The sequence below is a fragment of the Platichthys flesus genome, chromosome 18 (assembly GCF_949316205.1).
Source record: "Platichthys flesus chromosome 18, fPlaFle2.1, whole genome shotgun sequence".
Classification (NCBI taxonomy): Eukaryota; Metazoa; Chordata; class Actinopteri; order Pleuronectiformes; family Pleuronectidae; genus Platichthys; species Platichthys flesus.
This window is the reverse complement of record NC_084962.1, coordinates 12,914,767-12,932,658: the sequence shown is the minus strand read 5'-3', so window position 1 is coordinate 12,932,658 and position 17,892 is coordinate 12,914,767. Positions and strand designations below refer to the sequence as shown.

The 17,892-nt window shown below is 46.1% G+C and overlaps 1 protein-coding gene across 2 annotated transcripts in view; it reads right to left on the bottom strand.

Annotated features, from left to right (window-relative positions):
• The window catches only part of LOC133973407 (prospero homeobox protein 1-like), a 30,880-nt gene that overhangs the window by 7,275 nt on the left and 5,713 nt on the right, over positions 1 to 17,892 (bottom strand). For both annotated transcript variants that reach the window (XM_062411250.1, XM_062411251.1), the window contains exons 3-4: positions 14,139 to 14,246; positions 8,834 to 9,028 (exon numbers count right to left, since the gene is read on the bottom strand). In XM_062411250.1, the coding sequence (XP_062267234.1) occupies positions 8,834 to 9,028; positions 14,139 to 14,246 (303 nt within the window). The remainder of the gene's footprint in view (positions 1 to 8,833; positions 9,029 to 14,138; positions 14,247 to 17,892) is intronic.

The following is a 17,892-nucleotide window of genomic DNA, read 5'->3' as shown; positions in this document are numbered from 1 at the left end:
TTTAAAAACAAGAGGTGAAACTGTGACATCTCGGCGAGTCAAGCCAGAGCTTCCCAAACCCCGAGCACACACAGCAGGACCCTGTGCCTCGCATATCTGCTCTGATCAATAATCTACAAAGGCCTTGATAAGCTCTTGGCCCACACTGTCACATTAGCCAAACACAACCCATGTCCCCTTTCTTCCTACACCTCATTGCACTTGTCCCCTAACCCCCTCTGCTTACTGATAAGACTGTGCCATGGCCGAAGAGTCCAAACAACTCGGGGAAAGATTGAGCAGAGTCGCCAGGGGATTCTCGGTTCCTTTTGTTTTTCCTCAAGTGCTCTATTTTCTTCGTTTTCGCAACAATCTCATTTGTGACGTGCGGATCAGTGCTCGCTTCTGCTAGAGACGACTGGGACGGGAAACAGGCCTCAAAGCTGAGCAAACACCAGCCACCCTCACTCCACTGATAGCCTCGAGAACACGGAGCCTTGAGGGACTGTAGCGTATACATGTTTGTGTGTTTGTGTGTGTGTATGTAAGTGTCACATGGGCTCCTCTCAAGGTGCACCTACTCTGGGGAGTCAAGGACAGGACAGGGTCAAAGACACTGATGAAGTAGCTCCCCTATCCCATCTTCCTCATTCCTCCCTCCATCTTTTCTTGCCCCTTCCTCCTCCCCCACCTTTAGACACACACACACACACACACACACACACACACACACACACACACACACACACACACACACACACACACACACACACACACACACACATTCATGTCACAGCCTCTCTTGACATCTCTTTCCTCCCCTCTTGCTCTTTCCCTCTGTTTCTAAAAACCGGGGGGGTCAATGGGGAGGATGTTGACTTGATATCAAGTCAAGCAAACAGCCGAGGAAGCCAGAAATCACTGTTCAAACCTTGTCTGGAGACTAAAAAATTGATTGTATGGCAGATTGAGAGAACGCAATCTAAATTGAGGGGGGCGGGGGGGGGGGGGGGGGGTCATGCAGTGCTGTAACCGGGGCCTCCAGGGGTCAGGAAGTCAGCCCGGCTCATAGAGGCCGAGAGAGCAGGAGGCAGAAGGGAAAGAAAGGAGCGAGGGAGTCTGGAAGATAGGAGCAGGACATCTGGAGAGGAGGAGAACAGAGGGAGGGAGGGAGAGGAAGAATGGAGGGGTAGGAGGAAGGAGGGTGTGGGTGGGCGGGCGAACAATAAAGGAAGGCGAGCAAGGAGCTGCTGCGAAGGAGGGAGGGAAGATGGATGGGTGGATGGATGGAAGGAAGGAGATGGGATGGAAGGACAAGTGGGGGAAGAAGATGGTAGGAGAGGAAGGAAGAATATTAAAGTGCAGATTGGATGCAAGGAGGCAAAGATTGCATCTGTGTGTGTGCGTGTGCATGTGAGTGAGTTCCCTCTTATGAGAACAAAAATCAAGAACCTATAATTATTTATTTTAGGTTTTTAGGTTAGATTTAGGGTCTCCAGGAAATTAGTCAAGCTAAATGGTAAATGGTCAGTATTTATAAAGCGCTTTTCTAGTTTTGATGACCACGCAAAGCGCTTGTGTTTCCTTTGAAATCATGGACGACCAAGTGTGTGTGTGTGTGTGTGTGTGTGTGTGTGTGTGTGTGTGTGTGTGTGTGTGTGTGTGTGTGTGTGTGTGTGTGTGTGTGTGTGTGTGTGTGTGTGTGTGTGTGTGTGTGTGAGTGAGAGAGAATGGGGGAGTTACTTTGACACATCTGCAGCTCTGATGCACGCCCTGGTCATTTTGGCATGAGTCCCTTTGCCACGCTTCATTACTCACTAACACATACACACACTCACACACAGACCAAAATGGTCCAGAAATAATGACATAATCAGCAGCTGTGCCACAGAGCAGGCTGCTCCTCACAAGGTGACCAGGGACGGGAGGAGGAGGAGGATGAGGAGGGTAAGAAGGAGGGAGGAGAGGGTAGAAGATGCGAGGAGGAGGAGGGTGGGGGGGGTGTACTGTTGGAAAACACATGGACAAGGGAGAATCAAATGTAGTGTGTGAGCGTAGTGAGAGGATGTGCTTGTGTGTGTGTGTGTGTGTGTGTGTGTGTGTGTGTGTGTGGGAGCAGGTGAGAAAAGGCGAGAGGGGGGATCATGTAGTTCTTTATGTTTAAGTGATTCCTCGCTACCCCTGGAGCTCCGGGCTTTAAACACAGCTCTGGTCATTTCATCAGCGCACAGAATAAAGTGGCTTATTCTCACATACACACTGCCACATGTGACCACACACACACACACACACACACACACACACAGACACACAGCGAAGAAAAGACCTGTCAGGCGACGTCAAACGGGGGCCCTCGATGGCCCCCGGCTATTCACTGAGAAGCAGATGATCCCGCTCTCTATTCTTTTCTTTTCCTAACTCTTCTCTCTAAGAGAATTAAAAACCATAAGATGAGATGGAAATGACGCTCGTGACACAGCGGTGGTCTGGTGTAATATCTGAAGATTAGTTTGAATCTTTACCTTTGTCAATGAGGTTATGTTTTCATTTGCGCTTGTTTTGTTACCAGCAGGATTACACAAAAACTACTCAACGGATTTCCATGACATTTTGTGAAGGGGTGGGGCATGACCCAGGCAAGAACCCGGGGGCAGATCCAGAATTTATCTTTTCACTTTCTTTAACATTAAGAGTTTCATACAGTTTAGGTAACCTTATAACTCTTTCTGTTGAACTCTCATGGAAAAATGTATGTTTAGCGGACTAATATTCATGAGCGAGTGCAATTTGGTGCGGATCCAAATAAAAATCCAGATCTAGTGAATTTAAATGTGGTTTCACATGGGCACTGTTTGGCCTTGGCAGATATATGTACTCGACTAAGTGCCATTCCAATTTTTTTATAAATGCCACCAGTTACTGAGAGACAAGCTGGATTTCCAGTCAAAAATACTTCCTCCCATTTCTTTAGCGGCATCTTGCAGATTGTCTTGTGTTATTTACTTTATGGTACGTTGACAACTTTTTTTTTCCTTACTAAAATTTCTTTTAGTGCACAAAACTTTTAAAACCACTAGCATCATATATTTATTAAATCTCACAGTCTCAGCTAGTATCTGTGATCAGCAGGTGCAACACACACACGGTTGTACCTATAAAACAGCAAGTACTCATTATTTTTTTGCTGTATGTAACAGTATCATGTTCAGCTGTAATGAGCGAGTGATAAATGCACAGGTACAGAAGGGATGGTTGTTGGGATGAGATCTTTTCTCAATGGGAATGAAGGAGAACAGGGGAGATGCTGCAGATTTGGGTGGAAAGAGAAGGTGGGGTTGTGAGTATATGTGTGTTTGTTTGTGTGTGTTGTTGACTTAAACCCACTGGCAAATTGTATCGGTTGTATTTTTGGCAGCTCTGAACCTAAATCTATACGGCATATACAGCTTTTTATCTCTCTCCTTCTATCCTCTACCTCTTTCTGTCTTCAATCGCTCTTCAAAGAGAACCCTAGAGCCTTTCAGAGAACACACCAAACTCCTGGGTGTTTTTTTTAACGTACTCGCGTATGTTTAAACATGTTTGAGTCTGTGTCTGCGTCTTGGTCTTTGCATTCAGTGCAACAGCCGTGACCTTTTCACCTCCAATTCCCTGAGGTCGAACCCCGGTCAAAGACACAGCCCACACCCACGCACACTAACACACCGTGTCCTGCGCCGAGAGAACACCGGGAATAAAGGAGTGCAAGACGCAGAGGGGAAAAGCAGGAGGTGGAGAAGGAGGAGGAGAAAAAAGACATTAGCCTCTCTGGGTGGAGAACAAATGGAGACCCGAGAGGGACATGAAGAGGAGGAACGAGGGAGGGAGGGGGGAAGGAGAGGTGAAGCACACAATACTATGGGGCATGGCGGTTGGACAGACAGCATCTGCTCACGGCTCTCTGTGGCTCTGGTAATGGATGGAGAGACACTGAGAGAGCACGAAGGAGGGAGATGAGGAGACAGCGGGATGGAAAGCAGGAAAGAAAAAGGGAGGAGGAAAGGATGGTCGAGGGAAAAGGCAAAGGGAAGAGGAAAGGGACTTGGAGTGGAAAAGTCATACTTAAGAAAGTTTTCTGTCACTTTTTTTGGGGGGGGGGTGGCAAACAGAGGACAAGTGTGTGTGTGTGTTTGTTGATAGATGTTATCATTTCAATTGGAGGGATGACAGACAGATGGATAGACAAAAGAGGAAGAGGGACACAAGGGGTGATACATCTTTCCAAAAGGAGAAAGAGCAGCTGATAAGGGAGGACATGCGATACCTGTGTGTGTGTGTGAGGATGTAGGCTTCTCACCGCTTTCGCATTGAGATCATAGGGACTTCCTCTTTTAAATGGCGAGGTGTGTGCTTGTATGCATGCATGTGTGTGTGTATGTGTCCGTGTGTGTGTGTCCTCTGTGGGAGGAGTGGTCACTGACAGAGGAAACTTGGCCTCGTCTGTCTTGTGGAAATCTGAGAGTTTCCCAGAGTCATCATAAAACTGCCTCTTTATCGGACCCCACCTCTCTCTCTCCCTCTCGCCCTCGCTGTCTCTCGCCCATTACCAGGTCACACACATTCCTGTCTTATGAAAGATGATGTGTGTTGTCATTGGGGGGGTTCAAAGCCTGACAGAGGGGGCTGCGGAGTAGAAAGAAAAGGACACGAGAGCGAGAATTTTCACTTGAGTCCTCACATGAAAGCACTCTTTCGCTCAAAGTCAAGGCTTCGGGAGGCCGGGTGTTTCGGAGGACTTTGATGGTGATGGACAGAGCGAATGAGAAGCGGAGAAGAAAGAGAAGAAGAGAGAGGATCAGGAGGGGGTGCTGAGAAGAGAGGAAAGTAGAGCCAGGGTCTAGGTAATTAACGGCAAGCTCTTTAATTACTGCTGGTGTTCATTGTGCCAGAAGGAATGTGACAATTATGCCATTAAAACTTCCTAATGGGGGGAAAAAGCGAGAGAGGGGGAGAGGAGGGGGGGGGGGGGGTAACGGAAGACATGCAAAAGAGGAGGATGAAAGAATGAAAGGAGAGAGGCAACAGAAGGAAGAGAGAACGACGAGAGAGAGTGAGGGAGGAGGGATATGAAAGGAAAAGGGGAAACAATCGCGACAAAAGAGGAGCTGGGAGGGAGATGGGGAGCGTATTAGGCCAGCACAGTGACAGAGCAGATTAGCATCAAACAAGAAAGGCCACAGACATGTGTGCGTCTCTCCGAGTGTGTGTGTGTGTGTGTATGTTTGTGTGTGTAATCACTGAAACAGAGGACATATTCATTCCAAAGACGCCACCAAGGTGGATGGAACTTTGATGATGCAGAAGCTGGCAAAGGGAAAACTCGGTGTGTGTGTCTGTGTGTGCGCTTGCTGAATCTGCGTAGGCTCCTGTTTCAAGTGGTGGTGCAGGTAGGTAGGGGAGGAAGAGGATGAGGAGGAGGAGGAGGAGGTGGAGGAGAAAAGGGGAGAGATCCACAGAAAAGGGCCTTGGGGGCATCCTGATACACATCCAGTACATTTCCATCTCCACGTTCCCTCTATGACTCACACACACACGCACAAACACACTCACACACACACGCAAACACACACACATTCGGTACACACACGCGCGCTCACACAAGACGGAAAAACATAACAAATGTGTCTATGCACATACATAATACACACAAACACATCATTCCCACACGAACAGCAAACAGCTAAAAAACACACAACCTACGCAGCCGCGCTTGCAAACACATGGTCAAACACACAAATAACACCCACACACACACACAAACGCACACACACACAAAAAGTCACACACAAACACAGAGTCTTCGTGCTCACCAAGGCGGTTGGTTTGTCAGGGGGGTTAGAATTTGCATGGCTGGGCAAATTTTCCTTGTGTTAAACTCTAATCAGCTCCTGTATCTCTCAGACACCTGCCCAGCAAAAAAAAAACCTTAATATGCAAAACACCTTCCCTCCCTCCCCCGGTCCTCCTCCTCCTCCTCCTCCACAACGCTCGTCCCCCCCCCCCCAACGCCGCAGCTCCTCGGCCAACAGAAGACTTATTCACCTGGCCTCCCTCACTCTTTTCCTCCCTGTCTGTCTTCTTGCAAATTTTCACATTTATGTATGCAAATAGGCTGTTCCCCTTAAGCCATTTCTTTTTTTTTTTTTTTACAACAGTAGCTTCCTGGTGCCAGGAGAAGAATGATAGTCTTGTCTGAGGTGTGACAGGAAATGCACGCTCTACAAGAGAAGGCGTTTGTCAGCGGGAAAAGACGACACTTTATTCTGCAGCTTGGACAGGCATTGCATATCCACGGTGTTGTGTGGAATTTTATGTTTTGTAACTTGTACTGCCATGGTTGTGGATGGTTGTTTAAGTCGTGCAAACCTGTAAGAATATGTTAGATCTACTTTAATCCTTCAAAGATTAATGAATATACTTTTGAGCTATATAATATCTAGTTTTCACGCTACACATGGTAAAGCTTTAACCTCTAATAATTTGAAGGCTTAAGCTTAAGTTTAAGTCCCATGAAAAACATTATCTTTTCACTTCTCTGATATGTTTTTGCTGCACTTTGCATAAAGATGTTTGAGCAGAGTTTGATACTTGTTGGAAAAGTTTTCCTGTGCTCTAAGAGCATAATTATATGCTGTCGCAGTTTGGAGGCCAAACTATAACCTGTACAGTTTACATATGTCTGATGTGGAAGTTGAAATCTACAGAACACACACGTGCACACACAGAGCATGAACTTTCCATCGAAGTAGGAGGCATGTCATGTCGACCCAGATGAAAAGTATTTGTATAGTCACATGTTTAGGTTTTTTTTATTAGTGAAAGAAACAGTCTTCTGTTCAAGTTTTGGAAATAAATATCAGACGCAAATCATTATTCCAAGTAGGATATTTTAAATGCCTTCAAAAATATATTTGGTGGAAATCTTTCAACAATGTCCCCAAAATGATTAGGTACAGTGGATATAAGTATTACGTTTCTGAGCTGTGTGTTTTATTTAGGGAAATGATGTTTACTGTATAGTAGATGTCAGGTTATTAACCATAAACAGCATAATTTGATATGAAAACATGCTTCAAGGACCAGGAAAAGTGAATATACTCAAACAATAACAAAATTTGTCTTACATATTCCCCAAAAACCCTCTTAAAACTACCAATACACCAAATTAAAGTTTCTGTTAATGAAAGTTGATGGAGGGCTGTAGCTGGAATTAAAGTTATTTCCCTGTCTGATTTCTGCAGTGGTCATGATATGAGTAACTGAACAGAAGGAACGGTGTCATTTTTCTTTTTTTGCTGGCACTTTGCTCTGATGGACTGGGCTTATTGAGACCTCATATATACAAGTGCTTCTGCCTGCCAGAGTCTCTCAAAGCCTCCCTTAAGAGGGCTGAAGATGGATGGGGGGGAAGTGTGTGTGTGCGGGTGTGGATGGGTGCACGTAGAGGAGCCCCAGTGGACAAATAACGGACAGAGAGAGATTGACGGAAACTGCGAGAAAGAGAGTGAAGCACTTTAAACGTGAGCGCTTGCAAAACTCCCACTGCTCGCAAGGGCACTTCCCTCCTGCACGTTATCTCTCTTTCAACCCCTCTCTCCTTCTACCCTTCTTTCTCCCCTTTCCATTCCCCCTCGACTCCCTTTCTCCCTTCCTCCCTCCCTCCATCGCTTTCTCCTTTGTCTCCGAGCTCTCACCCCCGTCCCCTATCTATCCATCTCCCTCTTCCCCCTCTCCCCCTCTTTCTCTCCCCTTCCTCTCACTAAAACAGTAGGACGCTTAACCTTGATAGCAGTGAGATTTTTCCCCCCTCAAAGTGACACATACACACACACGCATACACACACACACACACACACACACACACACACACACTGGAGAAGTGCTTTGCCAGCAGGCCAGGCCGGTCCAAGGGACGGCTGTACCCTTCGAGGTGAACAGGACACTGGGAAATGCAGCAACAACAAAACACTCGCACACATACACAAACGCACATTGACTCGATCTCTCTCCATCAAATGCACGCACACACCCACAGGCAGACACACACAAACCCAGATCACTCCAGGTCCTTCTTAACACAAGCCTTTAAAAGGTCTATTGTCAGCTGACATTGAGAGAGCGCTGGCGATCCTGTAACGATACACACACACTCACACACACACACGCATACGCACGTACGTACGAAGAACAAGGTGGCAAAAGGAGAAGTATGAAAACTTAAACATATGAAAGGTGAAGTTGTCCACTGATAATTTATGATGTCAATTATCTGGAAGATAGTCACACGCACATAAACACCTCACCACAGGTGACAGGAAAATGAAAAGGGAAGTCAAATTTGGTTTCTCAAACACACACACACACCGAGGGGAAATGAATGGTGAGGAAGACGCAAAACAAGCGAGGTAGCCACTAAAGTTTCTTCCTCATTGGACGCGAGTTCCTCACATCTCTATCTGACTGGGGCCTGTGATTTTTGAAGTTGATGTTTTCAGATGCACATAATTATTGTACTCCAAAGTTGTTTCAGAGGAAATACTCTGTCACCAAACTGGTGCCTGGAATTCATTTGTAGTTGGTTTTCACTGCAAAGCGACCGAGGATGAGGATGTATGAGAGACTGTCACAGGAAGGCTGTATCAGAGCGGACGCAGTGAGAAGGTGTCACACTACTCATCTGCTTCGCGAGGCATCGGGTGGATTCAACGTCTTTTTTAAATATATATACGGTCTGTATCAAGCTCCACCTCTCATTGGGCTCCTTACAATCTGCTCTTCATTCATTCACTGAACAGCACTGGTGTATTTAACTTACCTCAAAGTCGTTGGCCTTGTTGTAGTGCATGTTTAAGGCTCGGAAAAGCTCGCAGTCACGGCTGATGCTCATCTCGTCGGCTCCGGTGACCCCGTCGTTGATGGACTGCCGGGCGAACTTCTCCATCTGGATGTAGTAGAACTCCCTGAAGTTGCTGAACCACTTGATCAGCTGGGAGGTTATGCAGCGGTTAAACTGAAACAAGAGATGATTGGGGGGGTGTTAGCAGTCCTCAGGATCTCAGTCTGTGATTTCTCATTTTATAAAAAATCATCTTTTATAAAAAAATCACTTAAAACTGCAAGTCGAAATACACAGGGTCTGTGCACGCTCTTGTGTCTCAAATGATCGAGGCTCTGGATTTGAGCTTGAGGGTGAGGGAAGTGAAATGTGAGCATGACAGCAAGTCATTTCTCATCAGGGAGCTGAGACATGAGGTGATGACTTAAAAGTCTTTGAAGGAACTGAAAGAGAAACATAAAAGAGAAGAATACGAGAGAACACAGAGCGCAGAGCGAGGGGAGATAATAGAGACATTAAGTAAGACAGGGAGCGGGTTGGGGGGAGCAGGAGGGACAGTGTCAGCGTGTGTGTGAGACTGTGTGGTTCATCTTCCCTTCTGGGAGCAGACCTCCCCCTATCATAACCCTGAGAGTGGAGGGAGAGGTGGAAAGGGGGGAGGCGGGGGCAGGACCACAAACACATAATTGACCAGAAAAACGATTAAGTCATCATCTGAAGCGCCCTGGCCCGCAGGGGGCTCAAACATGTACTTAACCCTGTTCACCAATTACACCCTGATTCTCCTCCCCTCTCGGCACCTCCCCGGCAGGAAGAAAAGAGAAGAAAAAGAGCAAAAGGAGAGAAAAAAAAAAGAAAGAAAGCGAGAGCTAAAGACAGAGACGATAAGTGCTGCGGAGGAGGCGATGGCTATCTGATCTGTGCCGCTCGGCTGGATTCAATAGGCCGAGGTAAACCTATTAAGACTTTCGGCTGGTCCCGGCTCTGGTCTCCGCAGTGAAAACACACTGTCTAAACATCCAAACCACTAGATGAGGACCTCAGGGGCTCAGGATCCCTCCCGGTCCAGTCAACTCAGATTGATCCCCCATAAAAATGGACAAATCACTAACATTTTCTCCACTTTAGTGACTCCCTGTAATTACATCTTACAAATTCAAAAATCTGGCTTCTGTAAAGTTGATACCCCTAACAATCTCTCTTTGTGTACACACACACAGACACGCAAACACACTGGCCTTCAGCCCCCTCCTCTGTCTGCTTTTTGTGGTGCTGGAAGAATGGGGGGACAAAACGCAACTAAACGCTGAGCGGACTGCTCGCTGGGGAGGCAGAGTGGTTTTGACATGGAGATTAGGCTCTGGCTATTGTTCGACAGCACACAGACACACACAAACATGCATGCACACTCTTTGCGATCTGGGATGGCAGTCAAACGAGAGAACGCAAGCACATCACGACGGGAGGGCGAGGCGGCAGAACGAGAAGGCAGGAAAAGTTGGAGAATCAGAATCGGCGAGATAGGCAGACCAAGGCGGGACGGGGGCTGCGTCTTTCTGGAACGATGACATAATGGCAGAGTGGGAAAGAATAAGTCTGCTCGACATTGTTTGGCAGAGGTTTGGGAGGGTGTGTGCGGGGGGGAGAGGAGGGGTAGTATGGTAGCTGTCCTAAAGTGCAGGGTGAGCATAAATGGGGAAATGAGGGAGGGGGAGGTGGACGGGTGCAGGTCAGCGCTGTCGGACAATGGCGTTTTGCTCGTGGGGGGGGGGTTGAAGAGGGTTGGAACGTGAGCAGTCAGCAAGCTGGGGTCGTGACATCGGAGTGTCGAACAAACAAACTACTGACACAGATACATCGGCTGCACGGGGCTATTCTTAAACACACACAATGTAGCAGACAGTCGCAGGGTGACAGGGCACAAACACAACGTTACACTCAAGTTGTCCCTGTGCTGTAAACCCTTCCTAGTGGGCAAGATCAAGTCTTAGCGGCAGTGTTTCTGAGACATAAGCGAATTGGCGATGATCCGTGCATGCATCCGAAGCCCTTGTGAGACCGAGCGCCACACGCTGAGATTAAAGTCAGCGAAAGCGTTACCATCGCTCATGCAGGAGACCTTTGGTGTCAGTGCAGCTGAGTGACGGATAGATTTGTCACTTTGGACCAGGATTACTTTATTATACCGACAGCTCGGGACAAGATGCATTAGGGGCCTGTGCATTTGAACTGAACGGCACAAGACACGCAAAGATACATTTACAGTGCATGCAGGTACACTACATAATATCTGCATTGACTGCGCTCGACACACTCAGGGAGTCTATTCTGGCAAGTCACCTCCGCAGCTTCCAGCAGTCTCGCTTCATTAAGTTGCTGGTGGGGGACGGAGACCCCCTGATAGCAGCTGAGGACGTGTGTTCAGTGTAAAAGGAGGGAATTGGTTCAAAGGAGCACATCACTGCAGCTCCTTAATCAGAGCTGGCAGGGGTCAGCCAGCAGAGACATGATATGCAGCAAGGAAAATGTGTGTGTGTCTGTTTGAGTCGACTCACAGCCGTGTTTAAGGGAAGGTGTGTGTGTGTGCCTGGCTGAGGGGCAGATGAGAGCGAGACAACGAGAGCATGTTTCTCACACTCACACTCAAGAGCCTGTGAAAGGTCAGCGCCTCGTGCTAACAGTGAAAGATAGAAAGTGGTGCACACACACTCACATGCACAGACACACGTTTAGGTCCAGGCAAGGAAAACACTCATGGAAACTTGGGCTGAACTATATTAGTCGCCAGCCAAAATAAATGCAGGTGCATTGAGTGTCGGAGCCAAACTTCCTCTGACATATATATATATATATATATATATCAGTGAATTTAGTCAAATTTATGTTTACAGTTTTGTATTTTGCTCATGATAAAAAAAAAAATGTTTTCGCTGACAAGCATTTGGATAAAAAAGCATTTGATGCGTCTCAGTGACACATTGGTCAACAATGGAGCAGAAAGCACACAGATGACCTCAGAATGCTAAACTACATCCAGAACAACCGGAGAGAAGAGCAGAAAGACAGAGAAGCCTGTACGGGCCTCCCTCCCTCTCTCCCTCTCTCCCTCTCTCCCTCCCTCCCTCCCTCTCTCCCTCTCTCTCTCTCTCTCTCTCTCTCTCTCTCTCTCTCTCTCTCTTCCTCTTTCTCTTCTCCCTCTCTCTCGTAAGCCCCTTCACAGTCATCAGGGCTTTCGAACGTTTCCTGTTTTCGCAGGGGTGAATTGTGGGAGATAATCTCTGGCTGCCTATTGGCTGACTGCACACAAAAAGCGGCCCTGGAAAGCAGGCTTTTGTTACTGCAGCGACTCAAAATCCAGCCGCTGGCTTTTCTTTCTCCCCGGCACCGCCGAGGCACACATACCATGCCACACCATCAGCAAAAAAAAAGAAAAGAAAAGAGAAGGAATGACATATAGAAAAGGGAAAGCCCTCCTGACCCCCGCTACTCCACACAGCACATGACTGGTACAAATACTGAGGCTTGTCACTATAGAGCCACAGAGAGATGGACAAAGAGTTTGGGCTGTTGTATATTATATGTCTACAATATGTCACATATCCTATACAACACAACCACCCACGGTATCTCATTACAAAGTCAAGAGCTTTAGCTGACTTTATTAATTGAATTAATTGATTGACTGTATTTATTTAATCTGTTAATTTAATCTGTTATAATTAATCACCCTTCATCAAAACAATATCTGCGATAATAATGAGACGTCTCAAAGCTGGTGGGATGACACTCTATAGGCGGCCATGATCAGCGCCAACAATAGTATTATGACCCATCTGTCACAACATTTCAGAAACACCGAAAGTCAAATAATAAGTCACTGTCGTCTTGAAAGGGGCTTAATCAGGGGGAAGAGCCAGCATCTCCCGGTTGTTGGGGAAACCCACTTCCCACGTTCATTAGGTCCTCGACAGTCAAGACCTGATTAGTCGAGACCTGATTAGCCTTCAAGACTTTTGTCTGAGGACAGCCACTCGCTAAGAGGCCACGCAGGCGCGACTTAATTAGATAGTCCGTCTCATTCCCATACATGTCTACTAACTTACAGCTTGAGTCCATTGTTCTCCACTGAAAACAAAAACAAACCAATGTGACTCATAATCCCCTTAACTAGCTTGACCTTGTTTAAGTATCTGATGAGGCCATTCATGAAGAGGCCTCCTCCTTGGGAATGGTTAGTTGGTCAAATAAAGTAGGTAACGCCTTTTTAATATTCATTGTTGCTGCAATTTTTCAAGGCTAAAAGAAGTAGACTCAGTGGTATGTTGTGATGGTGAAGAGATTGTAATGGATCACTGTTTACAGGCGCCTTCCTGCTTTGCCAACATGTGCCTGTTTTCACCCCAACCAATGAAATCCTCAGAAAGCCACGTGAGCGGTGAGTCATGGTTGGTGGTGATGGCATCCAAGAGGGGGCAGCTGGGAGAAAAGGGAACCTTTATCTTCTGATTTGAATAAGATGGCCTGGATCTGTCACAATGTTTACCCCTCCGTATGGTCCGAGAGGGGCACACACAAAACAACCGCAACACGAACAACCTCCAACGCGAACACTACAACGGTCATTGTGCTGTTGTTGTTTTTTTCTGTACAGTGTACATGTTGTGCTTTGTTTTCCAAATTTCCTTCATTAAACTCCCAGTGGAGCCAACGCTCATCCTTGCCATGTTCCCTAAACCGACTCTTTCTCCTCTCCCCTCCCTCTATCAAATCATCCTCCCCACACCTGCTCAGATAACCACTCCTCCGTCTCTAGGCTCCATCCTCCTTTCTGCCCTCCCCACCCCTCCATTACTCATCCTGTGCTTTATCTTTAGAATTATCTCCAGCTCCCTCATGCCAACCCATAGTTATTTTTTTTTTGTTAAACATAAAACCATAATTTAATGAGGGGTAGGGCATTTTTTTATTAAGTCACTGTTCATGTCAGCTGAAACTGGAAAATCACAATTGCTAAATCAAACTTCCTTTTTAAAAAAGGGGCTTTCACAGTTGTACTAGGATAAAATCTGGCAAAAGACCAAAAAGAAAAAAGTGTTTTGAGACACAATTTCAAGGCGATTTTCAGGAAAAAATAATATAACAAATCTGTTAAAATGTGAAAATGGCAAAACCAAGGTGCCAGTACTGTCTATGTAACATATAATAGCGAATGAGATTGGGGAAACTTTTTGGCAAAGTTTGTGAAGTAAAAGAAAATGAAGTGCAAGACTGTGTTTGGACTCACCTTGACATCAGAGAAGAATATCTTGAGCATATTGGAGCTCGGGTAGCGGGTGTAGAAAAACATGAGCTTGGCCTTCTTCAGGTGATTGGGGGAGAGACCCTCCTGGATCTGCAAATAGCTGCTGTTAAGGACCTTAACCATTGTTTGGAGGGAAAACAACTCATGGAAGACGAAGCAAATTTAGCTAATCATATTCTCAAAAATATAATAATGTACTTGGTAATAATTGGCAGCATTCTTGGCATGAAAATGACCATTTGGATAAGGGGTAAACAAATATCCTTTTAGGCATGAATGCAGGGTTGCTTTAGGGGGGTTGTTGCTGAAGACGGTGCACCAAAGCAAAACCATTTGCTTGAAATTAGCATCGTCCGTATCAGGTGTGAGAGCGTCACGGTAAATAAAATGCTGGCGAGCACTACAGCCGATGCTTTTACATAAGGAGGCTAATTTCACAGTCAAAGTAAGCAAACGCCTTTGCCTACACCCTGCGCTAACCTCCACCCAAAAAAAGGAAGAAGGAAAAAGGAGACATTTGCATATCACAGACAAAGACAGCAGTTAACGCCAGTGACGGGCAAGAAGGCCTAATGGCTTGGCGGCAGCACATGCCAAGCCTGAATATGACTGTCTGATGTTGGCTTCATATCAGTGACCAAAAACAAGGTCTAGGAGATGTGTCTCAAACACTGGCCCAAGCAACATTTAGAAAAAACACAAGCCTCTCACTCGCACAGGCCGTATTCAAATAGATGTCAGAGGCCATGTCCAACCTAATGGATCCCCTGGATTGAACAGCACAGAGGATGGAGATGGACTAGTGGGGGCACCTTGAGGGAAAGTGTGGTTCCAACCTTCAATTACATCCCCCTCCTCCTCCCTCTGCTCCACCCCTACCCCCCCCCCAGCCCCTTTTGCCGTTGCCAACCCCTTGGAGGAGCAAAAGAAGGAGGAGGAGAAGGAGAAGAGGGGCTCAGAGGCTTTGGACTCAGCCAGTGATGGGGGGGACTGAAACACATCTGCGCCACCGAATGGCCCAAGCCATTTCCATGGTGAATTAACGGCCGTATAATGCATCTGATAATATCAATCTGGAGGATAAGACATTGAAAAGGGAACATGCAGTGGGGGTGGGCCACACGTTAAAACCTCAGGCTGTTTCAACAAGGGGTTTTCATCAAGCAGAGGCAAGACAGGCCTTTAAATTACACAGAAGATGCTGCCCCCAAGTTATCATGAAGACTATTTACACTTGAGTGGATAAAATACATTGCTCGACATTATTTATGATCTACAGGGGTGGCTGTGATCGTTAAAATCAGTCAAGTGTCCAGATGTAGCTGTAACTATAGAGTGGGAAGAAGGCATCAGCTGCTAGATTGGATTGCCCTTGGCCTCAGGGTTACACAGCAAAGCCAGCAAATGCTGAACCACGCTGGGTTGGCTCCTTAAAGACCCTGTCTACTTTGTCTGATTCAGTGGAAGAGAGGGAGGGAGAGCGAGTTAGTTGTATACGCAGCGAGGGTCTTGTGGGGGGGAAACCCTGGCAGACTGGTGTTACTCTGTCAGGCCTGGCCAAAAGAGCAGCACTTCACTCTCCACACCATACCATCTGCTCCAAGTGGAGGGGATACAATGGCTCCTCAGACAGAGAGAGAGAGAGAGAGAGAGACACACAGGAAAAAAAGGGAGCTCTTTTTCAGTGTGGCGAGGTGGGATTTGTTTACTGTAAAAGCTGTGCACTTACACTCAGATTAATTTTGCTTTTCCAATAAGGATTAACATTGCTTTCCTCTTATCGGCGAAATTAAAATTTATTTTGGAAAGAAAGACGTCAAGGTTTTACCTCTCCAGCCATAAACGCAATATCACCTCCCTTCAGACGACAATTAAGAAGCTTCATATCTCCTGATGAGGCATTTTCATCTCCAATTCACTCACAGCTTGCAAATGTAATTGTGATTGGACTTAGGGGTGGCGTGCAAGGCTATTATTTTGTCATGATGGCGCACTCATACCAGCTGGCCCACTGTTTGCCTGCCACATCTGACAAGACATCATCATTCTCGCAACTCTTCCCCAAAGCCCAAAGTCATGAGAGGAAAATAGCTGCTCCACCTCCTAATTCCAGGTGTAAGGACAAGAAAATTTGGATTTGGACTGAGAACAAATGAGGAAATTGATAGCAGCCATCTGCTCACCAACGCATCTGAGAGCTGCTGAACTTGAACACTCCGCGCAATATGTCTGAGAAGCTGTCTCTTAGCTCAGAGGCTCGGAAAAAAATATAAACTGCAATAATATCAAAAAGAGAAACCTGGAGAGTTCAAACACAATTAATGTTAATCATAAACTTACTTTTTACAAGAACAAATAATAAAAACTCTGGGAATCAAAAATAAAAGATGAAAACAACACATGTTGGCATGTTGTTCTTTCCATTCTTTCCATATAGGAGTGTACATCTGTTAATGCCCTAAATTATAAATTTTACAATGAAAGCCACGGCATCTGGCATATGTGGTTATTGTTTGATTGTTTGTTTTTTTACTTTCTCCCAGTCGCTGTGTGTCTCTCTCTCCCTTTTCTCTTTTCATCCCTCCATCGGGAGCCCATAGAAGCAAAGGATTATGGATCTCTGGAAAGCGTTCACCCTTGGGTCAGAAGACAAGACAAGGCGAGGTAATGAAAGATAAACAGCTCGCTGCAAACACCTGTTAACGTCCGCTTCAAAGAAAAGACGGGGAGGAGGGGGGGTTTGCAGGGAGGGAAAACAAAAAAAGAAGTATTTGGCTGCCAAGCAACAGCCGAAGGGCCCCCCGGGCTGTTGACAGATCTTTATGAAATGAAAAAAAGGGAAAAGAAACGACAATGATTGTGGGCTTTTTACAACAGCGATAGATGATAAGAGGAACACAAGAGAAAACACAAGCAATCATAAATATACATCTTTACTGAGTCCTCAGGCGAACCTCCTGTGACATGCACAAACAAAAAGACCCACACATGAAAAGGCCTTGGCACCCAGGTGCACACAACAGCAAAACAAGGGATTCAAAAAGTATATATCTCTTAACTAAAAGGCCCACAACAGGTAAAAAGCTAGAGGATTTATTTCTTAAGAATGTAATGACTGTTCGTGACTTCAAGACAAAGCTGTCGAAGAATAACCGGTGTGACACGTATCAAACTTTCATAAGGATTTAGGGGGCTTGAATACTTACTGACTAAGTAGGTATGGGGAAGCAGGGAAGGGAATGAATGTATCTGTTTAAGCTATTAGTCCTGAGTCCCCAGGGGTTTCAATTTGAGCCTCCCATAGGGGATTGCCTCTTTATCCTCAGGGCATGATTGGGGCACACTGGGGTTAAACTATAAGGGAGGCTATATAACACCATTGTGAGCCAAGTTTCGGGATGGTATCTGCTCTTTCAGGCCATTATTTTAATAAAAGGAATTGGGGCAGTAAATGTCATGGGGACCTAATCTTCGTGAGTAAGTGATATGTGACAAGAGAGCTTTTAAAGCACTCAGGATGGAAGATGGAAGGAAAGGCTGTAGGGTGTTGTGAGAAGGAAGAGGTATGAGTATAAAAATAAATACAACATTGCAGCACAATGGAGAAGAGAACAGCAGTGGGAGGTAAAGTGATTCATCAACAATTTCTCTGTTTCTTAGGCTAGTTTCAAACAGGCCCAAAAAGATTTGATTTTTAACTCTTTGTGGTTCAGATGCAATGTTCTCCACCTGAGTC